Here is a 17158-nt window from a genome sequence, read left to right as displayed (position 1 = left end):
TGCAATTACCTAAGGAAGACAGATGCATGGCTCTCTCCAGACCAACGACCACTCTGCTATCACTGTGGTCATGTCTAGCGCCGATGCCCATACCGGGACTTGCGATTACGAGGGTTGCTGTGAAGGCACCGTGCCCGCAGGAAGCTGAACGGCCTCGTCATATCCCTAACTACCTCGCTGCCACTCAGTAGAGCCCTCGACGACCATCGTCTTCTCCGTCAACCTGGTCGCTACGTGTCGCTGCAATGCCGACAGTACCCTGGCCCATCCTGTGGCCGGTCCCGTAGCCCCAACGCTGTGAACTGAAAGCAGAAACCTATGGAGGTGCGGTTGCTATAGTATGCCGGAATGCCAAAGATGACGAAGCTTCAACAGCCTACTCGACGACGTAGCAACGACACACCGCCATCAAGACGAAGCCTCGAAGCCAAGACTACGTCGCTTACTCAAGATCTGACCAAAAAACGTAACAGCAGAATGCAACGCCGCCGTGATAGGACGCTGCAACCTAATAGTAACGCAAAAGAAAGAACCACCGACGTTGACATGCTTCTGACGGCCATGAAGTCACCACTTTAGTGGTTACAGGAGCCGACTACTTCGTCATGAGTGAATTCTTCTCCGCCAAATTAAAGGAAAAATCAAGACTACATGGGAATGCGCCCAAATCCGGACCGCTGGAGTGCACCTGACAACGCCTACTGAAATCTGCACGGCAAGAATTACCATCCTTGACCGGACCTACCCTGCGAACTTCGTTATGCTCCAACAGTGCCCGGCGATTTTGCCACTTGCGTAAGGTGTTGTAGGGTGCAGCACGCTTCCAACACAAGAAGGAACAGCCGACGCATCACGCGTACTTCGAACAATGAAACTTTATTTAGCAATCAAGTGTTTTCTACACTTTAGGCCTGTGTCTTAGAAGGATATATGTATGCACCTCCTGGGCAAAGATCCCGAAAAAAAAACATTGTCAAAACCTCACAAAACCACAACCAAACACTGACCGTCGCAGTACAGGTAATGAGAAACAATTATCCAGCCACTTGTAAATATTCTAGTTCTTTAAGAAGCAAGGATTTCAATGGTGTGCTGATGCAATTCTGAGCTAGAAAGTATATATGTTCTTCTTTCATGAATATTTTTAGTATGCCAGAGTTGCTTTTTCCTAAAACGAGTGTACCTTCCGAGTTCTAGAGAACCACAGCATAACATATCTAAACCATCGGACAAGTTTCTGAGCCTTGTGGCTGCATTCTCCCAATCACTCGTTTAACCTTTCCTACAAAATTAAGGGATGCGGAAAATTACGGCTGTTTAACGTGCATAAATAACTTATGTTCTTTTTATGACAGGATCACTTCCTTGATTTTGCCGGATTGGCTGTTTGCAAGTACTTTCTTATATGTTTAAATCTTCACAAATTCACCCACTATGTTTACCAGGCGCCCTGTCTTCACGCTTTGCGACCTTTGATACTAGCAGAAAATTACCATGTTTTTTTGTTATGATGGGCGATTGCTTCTGCTGCTGTGCCCGAACTTCGTCACCTTGCTCTAAAAGGCTAAAAGCAGATAACCGCGAGACACCTGAAGTACTCTATTATCAAAAAGGTTGCTTTGCAACTAGGCAATTTCTTTTTCATGAAATACCAATCACGGCTAGCTGACGCTGTGGGAATTTTCTTTTTCCATGTAAAATTTTTACAGGATTTCACGCGTTGTCTTGTCGTGGTGGCGATGCGCAAGTCTTAGTCTCTTCTAATAAAGGCGTACATCCATATATACTGCCAGCACTGCACCGCCGTGTTTGGATTAAGACATTGTTTTGAGTTCCGGCACACCCTTAATCTTGAGTTATCATACCTGCCGGCCTGGTCAATGCCTTGTTACCCTGTGTTCCACTTTTACGGCGTCATGTAGCCCGCACTCTACGATACCATGTTGAACTTTTGGGTCACATAGCATTTAGCCTGCTGGTTGTACTGATCCGCGATATAGAAAGCCTCTTTTCTAAGTTAGTCCAATCCAAGCTAGTAGAAGAAGGCGCAGCTAACTTTAGTTCTAGTAGCGCACTGAATAAACATTGACCTAAACTAACGGACACTTATTTACAGCATCAGCAGGCTAAACGCCTCGAAGATAAAGGTAGGGCCGGCAACGTTTTACTGTCGGTAGGTGAAGGGCTCCTCAATAAGGCGGGATAAAAAAAACGGGTCATTACTATGGTAAACAATTTCCCATCACAAGGAGAGGATACCTACTATTCATCACATACCTCAGTGCTCGGAAAGCTCGAAAAAAATAGGACGCGGAGGAAGTGTAACGGTTGCATTTTAAGACAAATAGTTCTGGCTAGCACTTTCCAAAATAAATCACAGTAATCAAGACAGATGGACGAAATCTGCACTGTTCTACTAAGCAATTGCAGTAGAATAATTCGCCGTTGTGCCAATGAACTGCTAAAAGGAAAATTACAATAAAAGAAAAAATGATTTGATGTGTTGACTCATAAGTGGAGTTTTAAATTGTGATTCTTTCTCTATGGTATTTTTTTTTCAAATGAGTTGAGACCCAGCTGAAATTTTCAGATTACTGGACAAAGATTGTGATGCATGTCAATGATTTGCGGTTTTCACATCATTTTGTGAGGCCTGGTCACCAGAAGACGTCTGGCCAGAAGGCAGGGGGGTTATCTGCAAAAAGAAATAGTAGAGAGTAGGCCCAGTATAGGAGACAACTCAATATTTACTCTACAATGTATTTCAAAACGACAAAGCACACAATACTTATTTGCCATCATTTCCTCAAAAAGCAACAAAGCAAGTGCGATGAAGCGGTCATGACATGGTCGGTTGTATATCATTGGGATGACTGACTGGTTCTTGAAAAGGAACCTCGCGCGCAAGGCTGTATTTTATTGTTGCAAATGAGGGCAGCGACGGGAACAGGTTAACACATACAAAAAAGCACTGCTTCAGCACAAGCTGCAACCTAAATTTTAAGTTTGATATCACTGCCTGTAAGCCCTTTCCAATGACAATGAACGCTATTTTGACATGGAATGCGCGACCTGAAGACGTTCTAGACTGTCGCATTGTCTGATATTTCAAAACCACGTGTGCGCTGTGCTCGATTTTCCGTGGCCGACCTCGACGCTCTGGCCCTCAACGCCGCAACAAAGGGCGTCGCCACTGCATTGTGCCCGGATTTCTTTTACTCACACAATAGAACTGTGCAAACCAGCGAATGCTTGACATCAGGTTTTGAGCTAACCATCGAGGAGCCCTTGCGATAACGAAATCGCGCGTTTACTGCAAAAAAGTATCACGCATGACGTGCTTTGTTTCCCCTCACTCGTCAGTTTTGGCAGACTTGTGCGGTTCAAATGCGACTTAAAAAATTGAAATTCAAATTTGGTGTGTAAGATTCCCATGAAACACGTTACTCGACACTTCAATGGATTTTTCAGGAGGCGCCACAGCCGAAAGAGATACTCTCTACTCGAGAGACGTCCGCCCGACAACCCTTTTTTTGCGACGGGCCAGGGACCAATATGTAATGAGGACACGTGCGTTCCACTTTTCCTTGGACCACGTCGTAGAGAGGTTCTACCATGCACTTGACATTAATGACAACTCTGAAGAACACGGTGTTTCGAAAAAGAGACACTGTGGAGCATGATTGTTGGTCATTCTCGATCATTCACCAGCGCGAACTATACTGGCACCACATACCCTGACTCGTATGCGTGATCTGTCTTTTGAATGAAATACGCGCGTCTTCGTCCAAATATTGTGTTCGGTAGCCGTTCGCTGCCTCTGTCTGTATTGTATGAGGCCAAGGCTCTATCACAGATGTCACGCTTCACTTTTCAACATTACCGTACAAATATTTCTATCATTGCTCAGCACTTTCCATTTTGCTGTAGGGCATAAATATTTCTACTGCTTACGTGCCGCGCGGTCTTTCCCACGAATACAAAGACCACCAGATTACCCATCACATATTTTCTGTGCCACAGGTTGCCGAAAGCGTCCTTGTTCACCATCGACATGTGATGTGTTTTGCTGCACTAGCCCTGCTTCGTGGATTAACCTACCCTTTCTTTACGCAGGCCCTCAAACCATCAGCCACTAACTGCTGCCATGTTCGGGTATTTTACCATCCACAGTATATGAATATGATTGCACTTCTTGCGTCAGCGTGTAACGCTAACAACGGCTGTTAATCACTGTTAGAAGTTTCTCATATTTTTCTTTAATGGCGTGTGCTTATTAATATATGAGGTAGCTAAAGCATCACCTACTTGTAAATGTAAGCTTTATGGGAAGTCGTATTCCCTAATTCATGACCAGCAGGCTAACCCTGGCGTGGAGCAGTCTGCGTCACCCACCGTCTAGAGCCTCGACGCTACTGCGACTGCCTTCCCTTGTGAAAACGGAAGTGCACGCCAGCTGTGCGGTGCGACGCAGAACTCGTCGGCGATTCAAATCATTGTCAAAGCCTTACATGTGCCAAGATTTGGCTCGATCTGCAACCTCACACCAACAAGCGTCCCTACCGTGCCACCGTTTGGTAGAGCTGCCCAATCTTTCCGTCTTCATGAAAGGAAAGTGGTAATCTGTCTGTGGAGCCTAAGGAACTGCACACCATTGGTAGTAGAGGCTGGCTTTTGCGGACTATTTGTGACAATTCCTGTGGTTTTCAGCAGAGTAAACATATACCGATACTATCTTGATAGCACCCAATGAACATCAGGATGACAAAGAACGAGTCACTGCCAGGCAAGGAACAAAGCAGATGACGAGGCCGTTCCCAATATTGGCGCCGGCAGAGACATGTGCATGAGGTGTACGTTGAGGGGCGATATATTTCTATTTTATTCTTGAGTGGTGGACCTCACAAAGCTCAAGAACGCCCTGAGCTCCGTGGACGCCAGCATTCCTGATAATGTTGATAATAGAACGGATCACTGCTCGGTACTATTGCTGCGCAACTAACTCTGGACGCACTGCAAGCACACGCACCTTCGTCTACTGCGATAACTGCTGCGTTGGCGCGACCGTGGGTGGCCGCGCGGGCCCTATTTTAGAAGCGATCTTCGTAGTGGACAGAGTGCGCCGAGTGCTGATAGCTTCGTGTGCGATGTTTTTTCGCCCCTTCGCGTTGGAGCGAGAGGCAGCCCGAAGGACAATTCGCTTGCTGCGCCCCCACGTTTCCTTACTCCAGCTTTTTGGCAGCGAGTTTCCTCGGTCCTCGAATAAGATGCGTTCATGTTTGTTTGTCGGCGAGTGACACCATGCTTGTTAATTTAGTTAGTAAGCAACTGTTTGTAAGTTTATACGGCTGATATAGGTATAACGCTCACTCCGTATAGCTGTGTTATAATTTGCTATCGCAATTGATGCTCCGCCTTGCAGGCTTAACTGCGACTTAAAAAGAAAATATGTGATTTTAGGTGCAAAAACCACGATATAATTATGAGGCACGCTGTAGTGAGGTATTCCGGATCAATTTTGACCACCTGAGGCCTTTAACGTGCACCCAGTGTTCGGTACACGGGCGTTCTTTCATTTCCCCTCCATCGAAAGGCGGCCGACCGGCCCAGGTTCAATCCCGCGCCCTTGGACTTACCAGCGCAATGCCCGAATCACTACACCACCATGACGGTTACATAGTGGTCATTAGCAGCATTTATATTTCAAAGACCGAATAAAAGTAATGTGCCTTACGTTTGGAGTCTGGTTGAAATTACCCAGGCTGTTCTGATCGCCCAGTACTGGTACTGGCTGAGCCATCCCTGCAAACATAATTGAGGAAAGAAACACATGCGTGAACTGTTCCACTTTCAGAGAAACTAAAATCGAATCGTATTGTTCGCGTTTTATGAAATGAAAGGGCAAATGCTGAAAAACTCAATGTTTGTCCCTAACTGCAGCAAATCCTTTGCTTTGAAGAAAAGAAATACTGAAATCAGTATTAAACATTGTCAAAAATGTCATTGCCACTGACATTGCCACTTGTCAACCGACTTCGTGCTGGGCCTGTAAATGACAATCATTTTTAACAGACGTAAAATTACATATTTACGAGAGGTTGCTGAAGTTTAAGTGAATAAATGTAATGTAGGAGGGATTACTATAAGACGAAGATTCCTTGTTCTGTTTCTGTTTTAAGTCTGCAGCTTCCAATAAAACACACTGATTTAATGCTGACTGAATTATTTCGTGTAGTTCAGACGCATGTTTCCTAACGCTATCCCTAAAAATTTCTTGTAACACTGAGCGTTCTTCAAATTAAGCAGACGTCTACATAAATTACCCCTTGCACAATGAGTGCATCTGCTTCAGAATTTATTCACACAACTTGCAGCAAAAGCCCAGAACAACTTACCCGTTCCGAAGCCGGTGATTACAATCTCTGGACTAATAGCCACACCAGTATTCAATGACGTTCGTTGATTACCCCTGTTTGAATCGGATCTGGATGTTTGGCCAGCATGATGGAACTGGAGGTTTGATGTGCCGCTTGTCCCGTGATTTTGTGTCATGCCTGTATGTAACATGTTCATTTCACAAATGTAAAATTGCACATTTACCACAGATTACTGAGGTTGTTGAATGAATTGTAGGAGAGGTGATATTAGATTGCTGAAACTGGCAGTGAATACAGTCAGGCGAAAAAATTGTTCCTTCCGCATTCTGTGAGGATCTCTTTTTGTTTGTGTTTCATTTGTGCATTTTCATACACGGTTTCCCAGTTAAAGTTGGTCAAGGTTTAAAATACTAGCGCAGCCCTGAACGAAGACGCAACGAAATTCATACTGTCGGTTTGCGTCTAGACCGCCTCACAATAACAATAAACTTAGGGGTGTTATTTGCCAAAACCACGATTTCATTACAAGGCTTAAATGTGGCACTGCCGCATAATTTTCACCACCAGGCGCGCGATCGGAGACCTTTGTTCGAAACGCATTCTGTTCAGTTGCTTCAATGCCACAAAGTGGCAGTATGCAAAATTTGCGAGAACGGGAGGGAGGGAACCAGGTGAACGGCAAGCGGTGAACCATTCCGTAGCTGCAGCCGTTGTTTGGATTCAATCCAATCCACGAGACCTTCCGTGCGAAGCCTGTCTCGTAGCGAGCGCATGATCCCTCGAACTTCACATCGCTGGTCGCGTTCTGATCCTAGTAGAAGACGTACTCGTAAGCAAAATGAGGGACAGGAGCGTGTGGCCAATTTGGCGTCCCCAAAAATGTCCGGGGAGTTCACCGCCAACCGATGGGCTGTTCTCTGTCTCACGTTGTCCCGAATTTCGCATTCTGCCACTGTGTGACGTGGTAGCAACTGAACAGAACGCGTTTCGAACAAAGATCTCTGATCGCGCCCCGGGGGTTTGTTACCAGGGACCGAATGCGCGCTAAACGGCCGTTTTTCTATTTCGCCCCCATCGAAATTCAGCCGCTGAGGACGTGGCTTGGTCCCGCTACATCGGGGTTAGTTACGCCACGGTGTAGCCGCTAGGTCCATAATGGGTTGAAAGCCTTAATGTCTTTATTTTACTCAGCGTAGTGCACATTTACCCAATATGAAGGTAACCGCTTCGGCAATATTAACATTACGGCAGAATTTTCCGAAGACAACGTTGTAGAGCATTCTAGTAAACATGTAATCAAGCAGCTTGTAACTTTATAATTGGTGGGTAATTGTTCTTTTCGTGGTCCTAAGGAAGAAGAAGGTAAACTTTATTATCAAATCAATCAGATTTGAGTCCGGTGTATATTTAGTGGGTCTGGGACACACGCCGCGGACGCAGTTCCGAGACCTTGTCTCGCAGCGGCTTCCTCGGCTCGCTGGACGGCCCAGAGTTGTACTGTCAGGTTCGAGCTGAGCAGTGCGGTCCTCCAACGCTAGCGGAGGCTTGCGGTGTAAGAGACGGAGGTATCGGCACTGCCCGAATTGTTTTTTATGTGCTGACATTCCTATAACATGTGATTAAGTTGGCAACCTCACCACAGGATGTGCATCTGTTTGTAGTGTACATGTCTGGATACATGGCGTGCATGAGTCTTTGTTTATCTAAGAATCAGTTTGTAATTGCCTGTAGTGTACTGCTTGCGCCCTGTCTAACCTAGCGTGAGGGAATGGGTATACGCGTCTCTGTAACTGGTAGTGTGTCGTGGAACCTGGTGAAATGATCCTCCCACGCCCAGACGTTTGCAGTACCCCGCGGGGGCTCTTCCTCCGACGATGCTCGGTGAGTGAGGCCTCGAGGAACACGGTGAGCCGCTTCGCTGGGCATGCTCAGTCCAGTGTGTGCCGGGATCCATAGCAAGTGCCTTCGGTTATCGACGTCGGCCTCTTCCTGGTGTATGGGATGTCGCTTGAATATGTGATACGCCTCATTCGATGAGGGCTCATTTGCAAAATTGCGAATTGCCGTTTGCGAATCGCAGATCACGTATGTAGCCTTGGTTTGTGTGAGGGCCAGTGCTATGGCCGCTTCCTCTGCTGCTTCGGCATATGCCGTGTTCACGGTGACGCTCGTGAGGTGGTTTCCTCGTTGGCTAGTAACTTCCTCCACAAAACTCTTCCTGTCTCGATAACGGACTGCGTCGGTGAAGACCGCCTCCTTGTCGTTGGAGTAACATTGGTTCATGTGTTGTGCCCTGGCTTTACGTCTCCCCGTGTGGTGCTGGGGGTGCATGTTGCGAGGCAATGAGGGCACGTATAGTTGCTCGCGCATGGTTCTTGGAATTTCCACTTTGATGCCGTGCTGCGTGTGGTATGTGGTGCCGAGCTTTTCGAGCACGTGCCTGCCCGGACGGGTCATGGATAGGCGCTCGATTTGGGACACTTGTTGCGCCTCCACGAGTTCCTGGAGCGTGTTGTGCAAGCCTAGTTCTAGGAGCTTGGTGGTGCTCACTCCGGGCGCAAATCCCAACGCACATTTGTACGCCTTGCGTATGAGGGCGTTGAGCTTGTTTCTTTCCGCAACCGTCCAGTTGTGAAACGCTGCCGTGTACGTTATTTGAGAAATAACGAAGGCTTGTATAAGTCGTATGACGTTGCCTTCGCGCATGCCCGCGTGTTTGTTGGTGATGCGTCAGATGAGCTAAGGAAAACACGCGATTTTTGTTTGGGGGCTGAAAGAGATAAGACTCCCCTTCTTAGGAAGAGTCAAGGTAGGTGCGTATGTCGAACGGTCAGTGCCGTGCATGTGAAATTGAACAGCGTGACAATAATCTTATCGCTGTTTGAGGAGGTGAAAGCCTCGGATGTGTAAAATATTAGTTCTTTTATTGCGATAGCAATTATATGGGCACTCCAAAGCAGATTTCTGCCGTCGGCATCGCCGTCGTCGTCGCCGTCGCCGTGAGGTTCCGTATGACGTCAATGGAGATGAAATTGTCGCCGCGCGCCGCCGAACGCTGTATGTGCGAGTGAAAGTGCGCGAGGGACGCGCGCTTTCACGGGGAGTGAACCCACGGCGGAGAACAAACGCGCGTTCTGCGCCGTGCTCCCTTAAGGGCTGCAGAAGTAGGCGTCTCTTTCCTACTTTACAATCACCATATATGCAGAGCAAACGCGCCTTCTTCCGACGCGCGAAAGGCCGTGGGGGGGGGGAGGGGGAGGGAAGGGAGGCGACGTTTAGCTGCGGCACCAAGTGCCTATTTATATCAGAGGCTCCGGCAACAGTCACCAACGCCGCACGCATTTTGTACGAACGCGGGCAAAACGCCGACGCCGTCGACAACAGTTCTGCATTTTGCCGGTGCTGCTGCATGTCCAAGTTTATACAGCTGATAAAGCTACTATCATTACTCCGTATAGCTCTCTACAAATTTGCTTTCGCAATTTATGCTTCGCCTTTCAGGTGAAACTGCGACAACTTTTTCTTCGAGCTCCTTCCACATCAGGAACACTTACCGGAACGATCACTTTGTTTTGTGTTCATGTGCGGGTTAAAATTATTTTATTTTACAAAATAAATCTGTGCTGCACATGATTAATGGCAACGGGCTTTTCAACATGGTTCTCTAACAGCGGTACCTTTTCTTTTGCATCTAAGTAATAAAACGTTTAACTTGCCAGCAAAAGTGCTGCACAGTCACGGCGTTTGAAGTAAACCGCGGGACACACGATGCGATTTTGCGTGCAATCCATCGTACGACACGCCGCGTCGGCTGCCGCATTCAACAAGTTCTCAACATATTCTGCCGCATGCGGCGCCGAATCGCACGCGCCGCATGCGATTCGGCGCCGCATGCGACGAACCTGTTGGATATAGTCCGTATGCCTGCCCGATTGGTCGGACGGCCGCAGCCAATGACAGCGCCACCAGCGTGTACGTCATGATCACGTGGTAGAGCCGGCGGGGCGGGGCCGGCGAGCAAGCGCTCCGATCGTCCCGGTGCTTTTCTTTCCTGGGCGAGGACGCTTGCCTCTTTGCCGCTGACAGTAACATAAAAATCGGGTACACTTTGTTTCTGACACGAAATAACTTGTAGATGAAGTGAACTCTAAATTGTGCATGTTATAAAACGTTGCGCGAAGTAGTAAATCGTTGACGTGGTAACGATTCGGAAGTGGTCAGCGCAGACACCGTAGCAGTCGTCTATGCGAAGCGGCTCGCCTGACTGGCGTGTTTTCTCATCGCTACCAACGGCGTCGGGAAATCTAATTGTATTGCCACTTATGACTGACATAAATGTTCAGACGTTGATTGTGGACGAATATGGGCGCTTTATAACGAGCTGCCGACGGATCCCAAGGGCTCTCGACCGCGGATCCGACGGCCAGCGAGCTAGGCATATCGTCTCCCAGCGATCGCAAGCTCACCTGGCTTGCTCGTTCGCTTAGATCCGCGCCGATAAAATCAAATTTATTGCAATTTAAGCGCGACATAACTGTGTACACGTTGTGCTGACCAACATCGGAGGTTTATTACGAGCTACAAGCGGTCGTGTCGCAAGCGACACCGGTCTCAGATTCGACGGCCCAGCGAGCTAGGCCTGGCAGCTCCTAGTGATCGGCGGCTGTCGACGGAGCCACACTTGGGACGCGGCCTTGCGGAAACACGTCTACGCTGCTTGCACAGACGCGTTTTTATTGTGATCGTTTGTGCGAAACTAGAGAACTGTACAAAGACGTTTCTTTTCACTTTGCGAAGTTCCGCGGTATCCCGAGCGTCCATGCAGGGCCGCCGGTTGTGGGCGGACCTACGCATCGCACGTCGTTCGTACCATGTGTCCCGAATCGTCGTATGCGGCAAGTCGGACTCCGACACGTCGTACGATGGATCGCACGTAAAATCGCACCGTGTGTCTCGTGCTTAACTCTTTAAACTACACGAAACGCTAAAACCTCTCTATATTTTATATTCTAGAATTCTCTCATGGTGGATCTTTCAGCCAACAAGAGAGGGCACAGATGCCTTCTGGTCCAATCTGAACTGACAACTTGGAGAATTTGATCATATACGGAATTTGACGATGTCCAGAATAGCACCTCTGGATAAATGCTCTGGTCTTTCAAACGCGGCACGCATTAGAGCACTACCTTCCAGGTGCGCATGCGGGCATGCTAAAGGCTCCATTTAATATTTCGCGGGCTTTCTTTAGGACGCAGTAATAATAAGGCAAGTAGGAAAAACAAGAAACTCGGAATCTCAGGAATACTTTTGACGTAAGGAGGTCATCATTGTGTCAGTGTAGCGACACTATATTGCTGAAGACACTTTTATTGGTTATCTGAAGTGATGATTCTGAAATTTCCATTGCATCGGCTGTATGCGACATACTTGGCATCCGGGATCAGCCCATGCACTTTGCTATGACACAGGTACGTCAAAATCGACCATGACCATATTAACCTAACGACGACTCTATGACGTCTCTATGAGTAGAATGAAACAGGACAAAGTAATCTTCCACCTATCTAAAAATTTTGGTGATCTTCACCGTTGACATACAAGTTTCGATAACTTTGTCATAATGGGCCAGGAATATGTCAGTGAGTATGATTGCCAGACACGACCCAATCCAAACCCCTGTCTTTTGAAGGTAGATGGCTCCATCGCATTTAACGTAGGTTGATTTGCCTAACTTCATCACTCCACCTAATTTTCTGCCGTCGAGGACGGCAGAAAACTAGGTGGGGTGATGAAGTTAGAAAATTTGCTGGCACAAGTTGGGATCAGCTAGCGCAAGACGGGGGTAATTGGAGATCACAAGAAGAGGCCTTCATCCTGCAGTGGACATAAATATAGGCTGATGATGATGACGATGATGATTTCAAATAAAATTTAAGTACTTCTAAGAAGCCACTAGCTGATATGCCTGGCTTAGTGCGAAACCCAATAACTGCAAAATGATCAATGGATTGTTCAACATATGGCAAAAGGGGGCTTTGCGGCATAGAGTAATAAAGTCCTTCTTGTCATACAACCGGCTGAAATTCCCTTGTCACAATTCGTTCTAAACAACTGCAACACATCACCCGAGCTTCTTGCAATAAACGGATCATCCATGTGCAACATGCGTAATGCATCCTGACGTCGGGGGATGTTTGCCTTCCTGACTTCGTGAAAAAGACGCTTGGTGTAGGGCTAATAAAGTTCGCTACAGAACCTAACAACCTAAAAACCTAACGCAACGGGAATAAAAGGATGACGGCGGTGGTCTAGCCACCCCGACAACGGCGCCATGTCTCGATATCATACGCTGGAGATGTCAGGCGAGACATTAACCCGTGGGCTGCGAGAGGCAGGGGTAGACGTTGCTCACAAGCCCCTCTGTAAGGTCGGTACCTCCTGCTCTCCAAAAGACTGCGTTACTGTCTAAAATGTACAGGGTTTTTGTACAAGCTTACCTGCACTGAATACCTTGCGGTATATAATGGTGAGACTCCAAACGTCTAAAAAAATTGTGAACACAAGATTGGCCTTCGCCACCTATACATATAACGCAGTCCTTTGGCAGAACACTGCGAGATTTTTTATTGTGATAGCCATTATATAGACACTCCAAGCACATTTCTGCCGTCGCTGTGGTCGTGGACGTCGCTTTGAGGTTCCGTATCAAGTACAAACACGGCAACATCGTCGCCGCGCGCGTACGCTGTATGCGCGAGTGAAAGCTTGCGAAGAGCACCCGACGATAGCGGCTCAATCCCTCGCGCGCGAGGGAGAAAGGCGGGGCGGAAACGCACTTCTTCTGTCGTGCGCGAGGGATGGGCAGGGGGGGGTGGGGCGTTCTACTCTGGCAGTGGCTGCTTGCGGCGCGGACGCGCGTGCGCTGTATCTTGAAAGCGACCTGCGCCATGGAAAACGTGTGCGTCCGCGCGGGCCTCATCTTCACAGTGATCTGCACTGTGGAGAACTTGAAACTAGTGCCGGTAGCTTCGTATGCGCTGTGCTTTCGCCGTTAAGTTCCACTTGAAGCCAGAGACAGCACGAAGTTCTTTTCCGCCATTCGTAATTTCTATTATGGGTAAAACGCATTACTCTTGAGTGTAGGATTTCAGTTCGCCCTGAAAGTTTTTAGTTGCTAAAACATCGCAGCCAGCCACACTCCTCAATATTCACCTAAATGATAGTATCACATCTTGTGTTCATTTGCTGAATGAACTGACTACTTTCACAGCACGCAATTTCTTCGTTCACAAGGGAGTTTCTTGTACTCAACTTCTACTTTTCTCATCCCTGAATTAAGACACATTGCCGGTATAATTCTTACATGACTGTAATTCAGGTTTTCGCCTAATGTATGCGTTTGATTTCACTGTCTAATACCAAAGGAACATGTGCGTTAAAATAGTAAACGTGAAACAAATGAGAGCTCACACAAATGCAAATATTGCTTAAGCATTAGCACTCATCGTGTGTTGCTTGGTGTCCTACAAGACTTCCACCGAATGCTCCTTGCGCCTGAGTTCCGAGTACGTTTGTGTCGCCGGATTGTATACTGCCTATTGTGGAGCCTGTAGACCCTTCTGATAGTACAAGCGAATTCGTATTTTATATGAGTATAATAAATTGACGAGTGAAAAGACAGCTGCTCACACACACATGTACTGTGTACCGTTAACAATGAATAGCAGGATAATATAAAGTTGAAGGAATGTAAGCACTGTATTATTTATACTGCCTGTGATTGAATTGTCATTCTCATTTTAATGTATGTTCACTGTAGAACATTTACTTATCGCACACCTTGGAAGGTTTACGGTAGCGCGATTAAAACACAGGATAAAAAAAGACACACAGGGACACACACGGCGCTAACTTCCAACAATGTTTATTATTGATGACCAGGTCGTACTCATACACTCAGCCATCATGAGTCACAGTCACGTGAACAGCTAAACATTCAAGGGGAAAAAATGCTTATACAGTGATATCTTAAGGCATGCGCAGCAAGAATTTCAATTCTTTATCAGATACAGCCAGTGGCGGTTTGCTGATACAGGATTACCCTAAGGCAGCAATCTGTTCAGCTTCTATTATAAGCCTGGTAAGTTCGCACTTATTTCTACCAGTAATGGTTGCTGACTCATAGAGAAGGGAGCAATGATGCTGCTTACGATGGAGGGAAAGAAGCCTATCTGATGCAACTTTGTCGACCTTATTTTTGTATTCACGCAACCTATCATTATTTCATCTGCCCCGCTACCCAACGTAATACTTTCCACACGATAACGGTATGCGAAATATAATCGAAACCTTCAATTATATATCGCATACCCTTATGTGTGGAAAGTATTACGTCAGTCAGTCGGGCAGATGCATCAATTGCGGGCCGATGCTAATTTATAGGCATAGCCAACAAATCTGTGAGTCGTGTTTCGTGTTTTTGCTTTGTAAGCTTAGTGATTTTATTTTTTATTTACCAGACTTTAGAAAAAATTGTAAAGATTCCAGACTATAAATCAAATACCTGCTTCCTAGAGCCACTAGAACTTATATTTTTTTCTCTTAAAAGCAATAATTCATAGAAATCTGTCCAGCGGTTATCTCATAAAAGCAAATCGACGTTTTAAATCCAGTTCAATAGGCGACATCGTAGTTGACTCGGAGCTAAAGCTTCGTCTTAATACCATTAAAGCAGGTCCAATAAAATGGCAACAGAATAACAAGGAATGTTGTGTGTTTGACGGTTGAGCCCGGAAAGATGCCTGTTCTACTGGTCGAATAATGTGGCGACGCGTTCCGGGAGCCAGACAGTTGTTTATATCATGCGCAAATAAATCATCCCTGCGCTTGGCATGTGCGTGGGTCATGGGACCTTCCCGCCTTCGTTTACGTATGCGGGGAAGCGGAAAGACCAAGTGTGGTGCCGTATAGCAGAGTCACCTGTGGATTCGACGATATCGGTAATAGGGGGAACGCAATGTGGCTACCGTTTCTACTCCATCAGCGAGCAGTTGTCAGTGACATCAGCAAGAAGAAGAAGTGAAAGACAGTCGCTGATGCTGCACGAAACTGCTAGGTGGAGTTCGGAGCCGGAATGTTACACTACCAACCTATCTACCTAAGTGAAAAAATACTCCTACAGGCATATACAGAGGTGTTTACAAATAGCTTGACGTACGAGCTTTGTGATAGTTGCTTCCCTCTCGACACTGATGTAAATCGCCTCCTTCACAAACGCTGCTGGTACCACGACACCCGACGGCTTCTTATAGATGCCACATGGGGATCTCACTGGCCATAGGTTTCCTTGTACAAAACCCTTTACCATGCGGTGATTACGTAGTGAAGTTATGCACCAGGTTGACTAATTCTTGCCACTCATTACGCATGCGTTTAAAATGCAGTGAATAAAGCGCGAGATGAAGGAAGTGGCATTATCAAAACGGCTACAGTGACGGCAGAGAACGCGATCTTTTTTCTGGGTTCTTTTCTTGTTTATGTTCTCATTCAACCAGGCTTATAGGGAGCCTGCCATAAGAATACCAGTAGAATTAGCAGCGCGTGAAAATGTTCTGATGCCTGCATGACTCGAATTTGACGCCACCGTACCTGGCTCATTGTATGCCTATAGCATACTACCCAGAAAAAAAGTGTCAATTGAATGCAACATGTAATAAGTATTACTCACCCATTCCTTGTGCCGTCGTTGAAAGCCCTGTGCTAGTACCACCACCGGAATGTGAAGAAGCTGCTTGCTCGGGCGCACTTGCACCGGAACCAATTATTAGACCAGCAGCTTGAGAGATGCCTCCTGTCCCACTTGTCAGTTTATTGTGTGCTGAGCCTGAGCAGAATAGGTTATTCCTTTCTCAAAGATAATGATACCTGATGATCATAATTTAGTAAGCATGCAAAAGCCAGAAAAGAGCGCTAATTTTATTTTAGAAGAATTTGACAACATATACACAAGCAATATTTGGGACATGAGCTGGTTGAGAATCAGTATTAAAATTCAGAGTACTTGCTTCTAGGACCATAAGACCAGTTATTTACTGCGCAGCCTTCAACGTTCATTATACAGTAACCATTTCTGATGTTTACAAGGCAAAGAATGCATCTACTGACCTATACTAGGACGAAGTTCTGGCCATGCATACGAACGTCACTTTTAGGGAGTTTCCTACACACGTTAACATTTTGATATTTCTTCTCACGCGGATATTCTCAATTGTATTTTCAATATGCAGCGGCAGTATTCCAGAAGGCACGTAGAATGCCTGTTCAAGGGTCTTCGTATTTGTTGGCATAGTATTATACATCGACATATGCCAAATTCAATTGAAAATTTGATATCGAGAAACATGGCTTATGTTTAGATATGTGATTAGCCCCGGATCTTAGTAATAACTTTGTGGCTCCCTTGCTCAGGCTGCTAGATGGAAAGTGATGCGTCAGGAGTCTACCGAAGCTCTTTCAATTTACTGAATACTTTTCTTTGAAAAAGCCTGAGGATTGGCATTTACAACTTATTACTGATCGCGTTCTCACTCTCTTTCAACAGACGTGTCAGCCTCTGCTACTAACGCAAGAAAGATCAAAGCACTCAAAATTCCTTACCTGCAACCCTATTTATCAGTACAAGCAACTATGCTGATCCTACCAACCTTGGAGCCGCAAGCCATCACGACTATACTTCGCTACCATTATGAGGTATATTTTAGTGTAAAGTTGTGACGCTCACT

General features: G+C 46.4%; 1 protein-coding gene across 1 annotated transcript in view; it reads right to left on the bottom strand.

Annotated features, from left to right (window-relative positions):
- Positions 1–868: 868 nt before the first annotated feature.
- Positions 869–17158, bottom strand: part of LOC119464771 (filaggrin-2-like) — a 135029-nt gene continuing 118739 nt past the window's right edge. The window contains exons 30-33 of the mRNA XM_049655887.1: positions 16105–16260; positions 6396–6554; positions 5735–5802; positions 869–2695 (exon numbers count right to left, since the gene is read on the bottom strand). Coding sequence (XP_049511844.1) covers positions 2618–2695; positions 5735–5802; positions 6396–6554; positions 16105–16260 — 461 coding nt within the window. The 3' untranslated portion in view covers positions 869–2617. The remainder of the gene's footprint in view (positions 2696–5734; positions 5803–6395; positions 6555–16104; positions 16261–17158) is intronic.

This window comes from Dermacentor silvarum, chromosome 9 (genome assembly GCF_013339745.2).
Source record: "Dermacentor silvarum isolate Dsil-2018 chromosome 9, BIME_Dsil_1.4, whole genome shotgun sequence".
Lineage (NCBI taxonomy): Eukaryota > Metazoa > Arthropoda > Arachnida > Ixodida > Ixodidae > Dermacentor > Dermacentor silvarum.
This window is presented reverse-complemented; position numbering and strand designations above follow the sequence as displayed.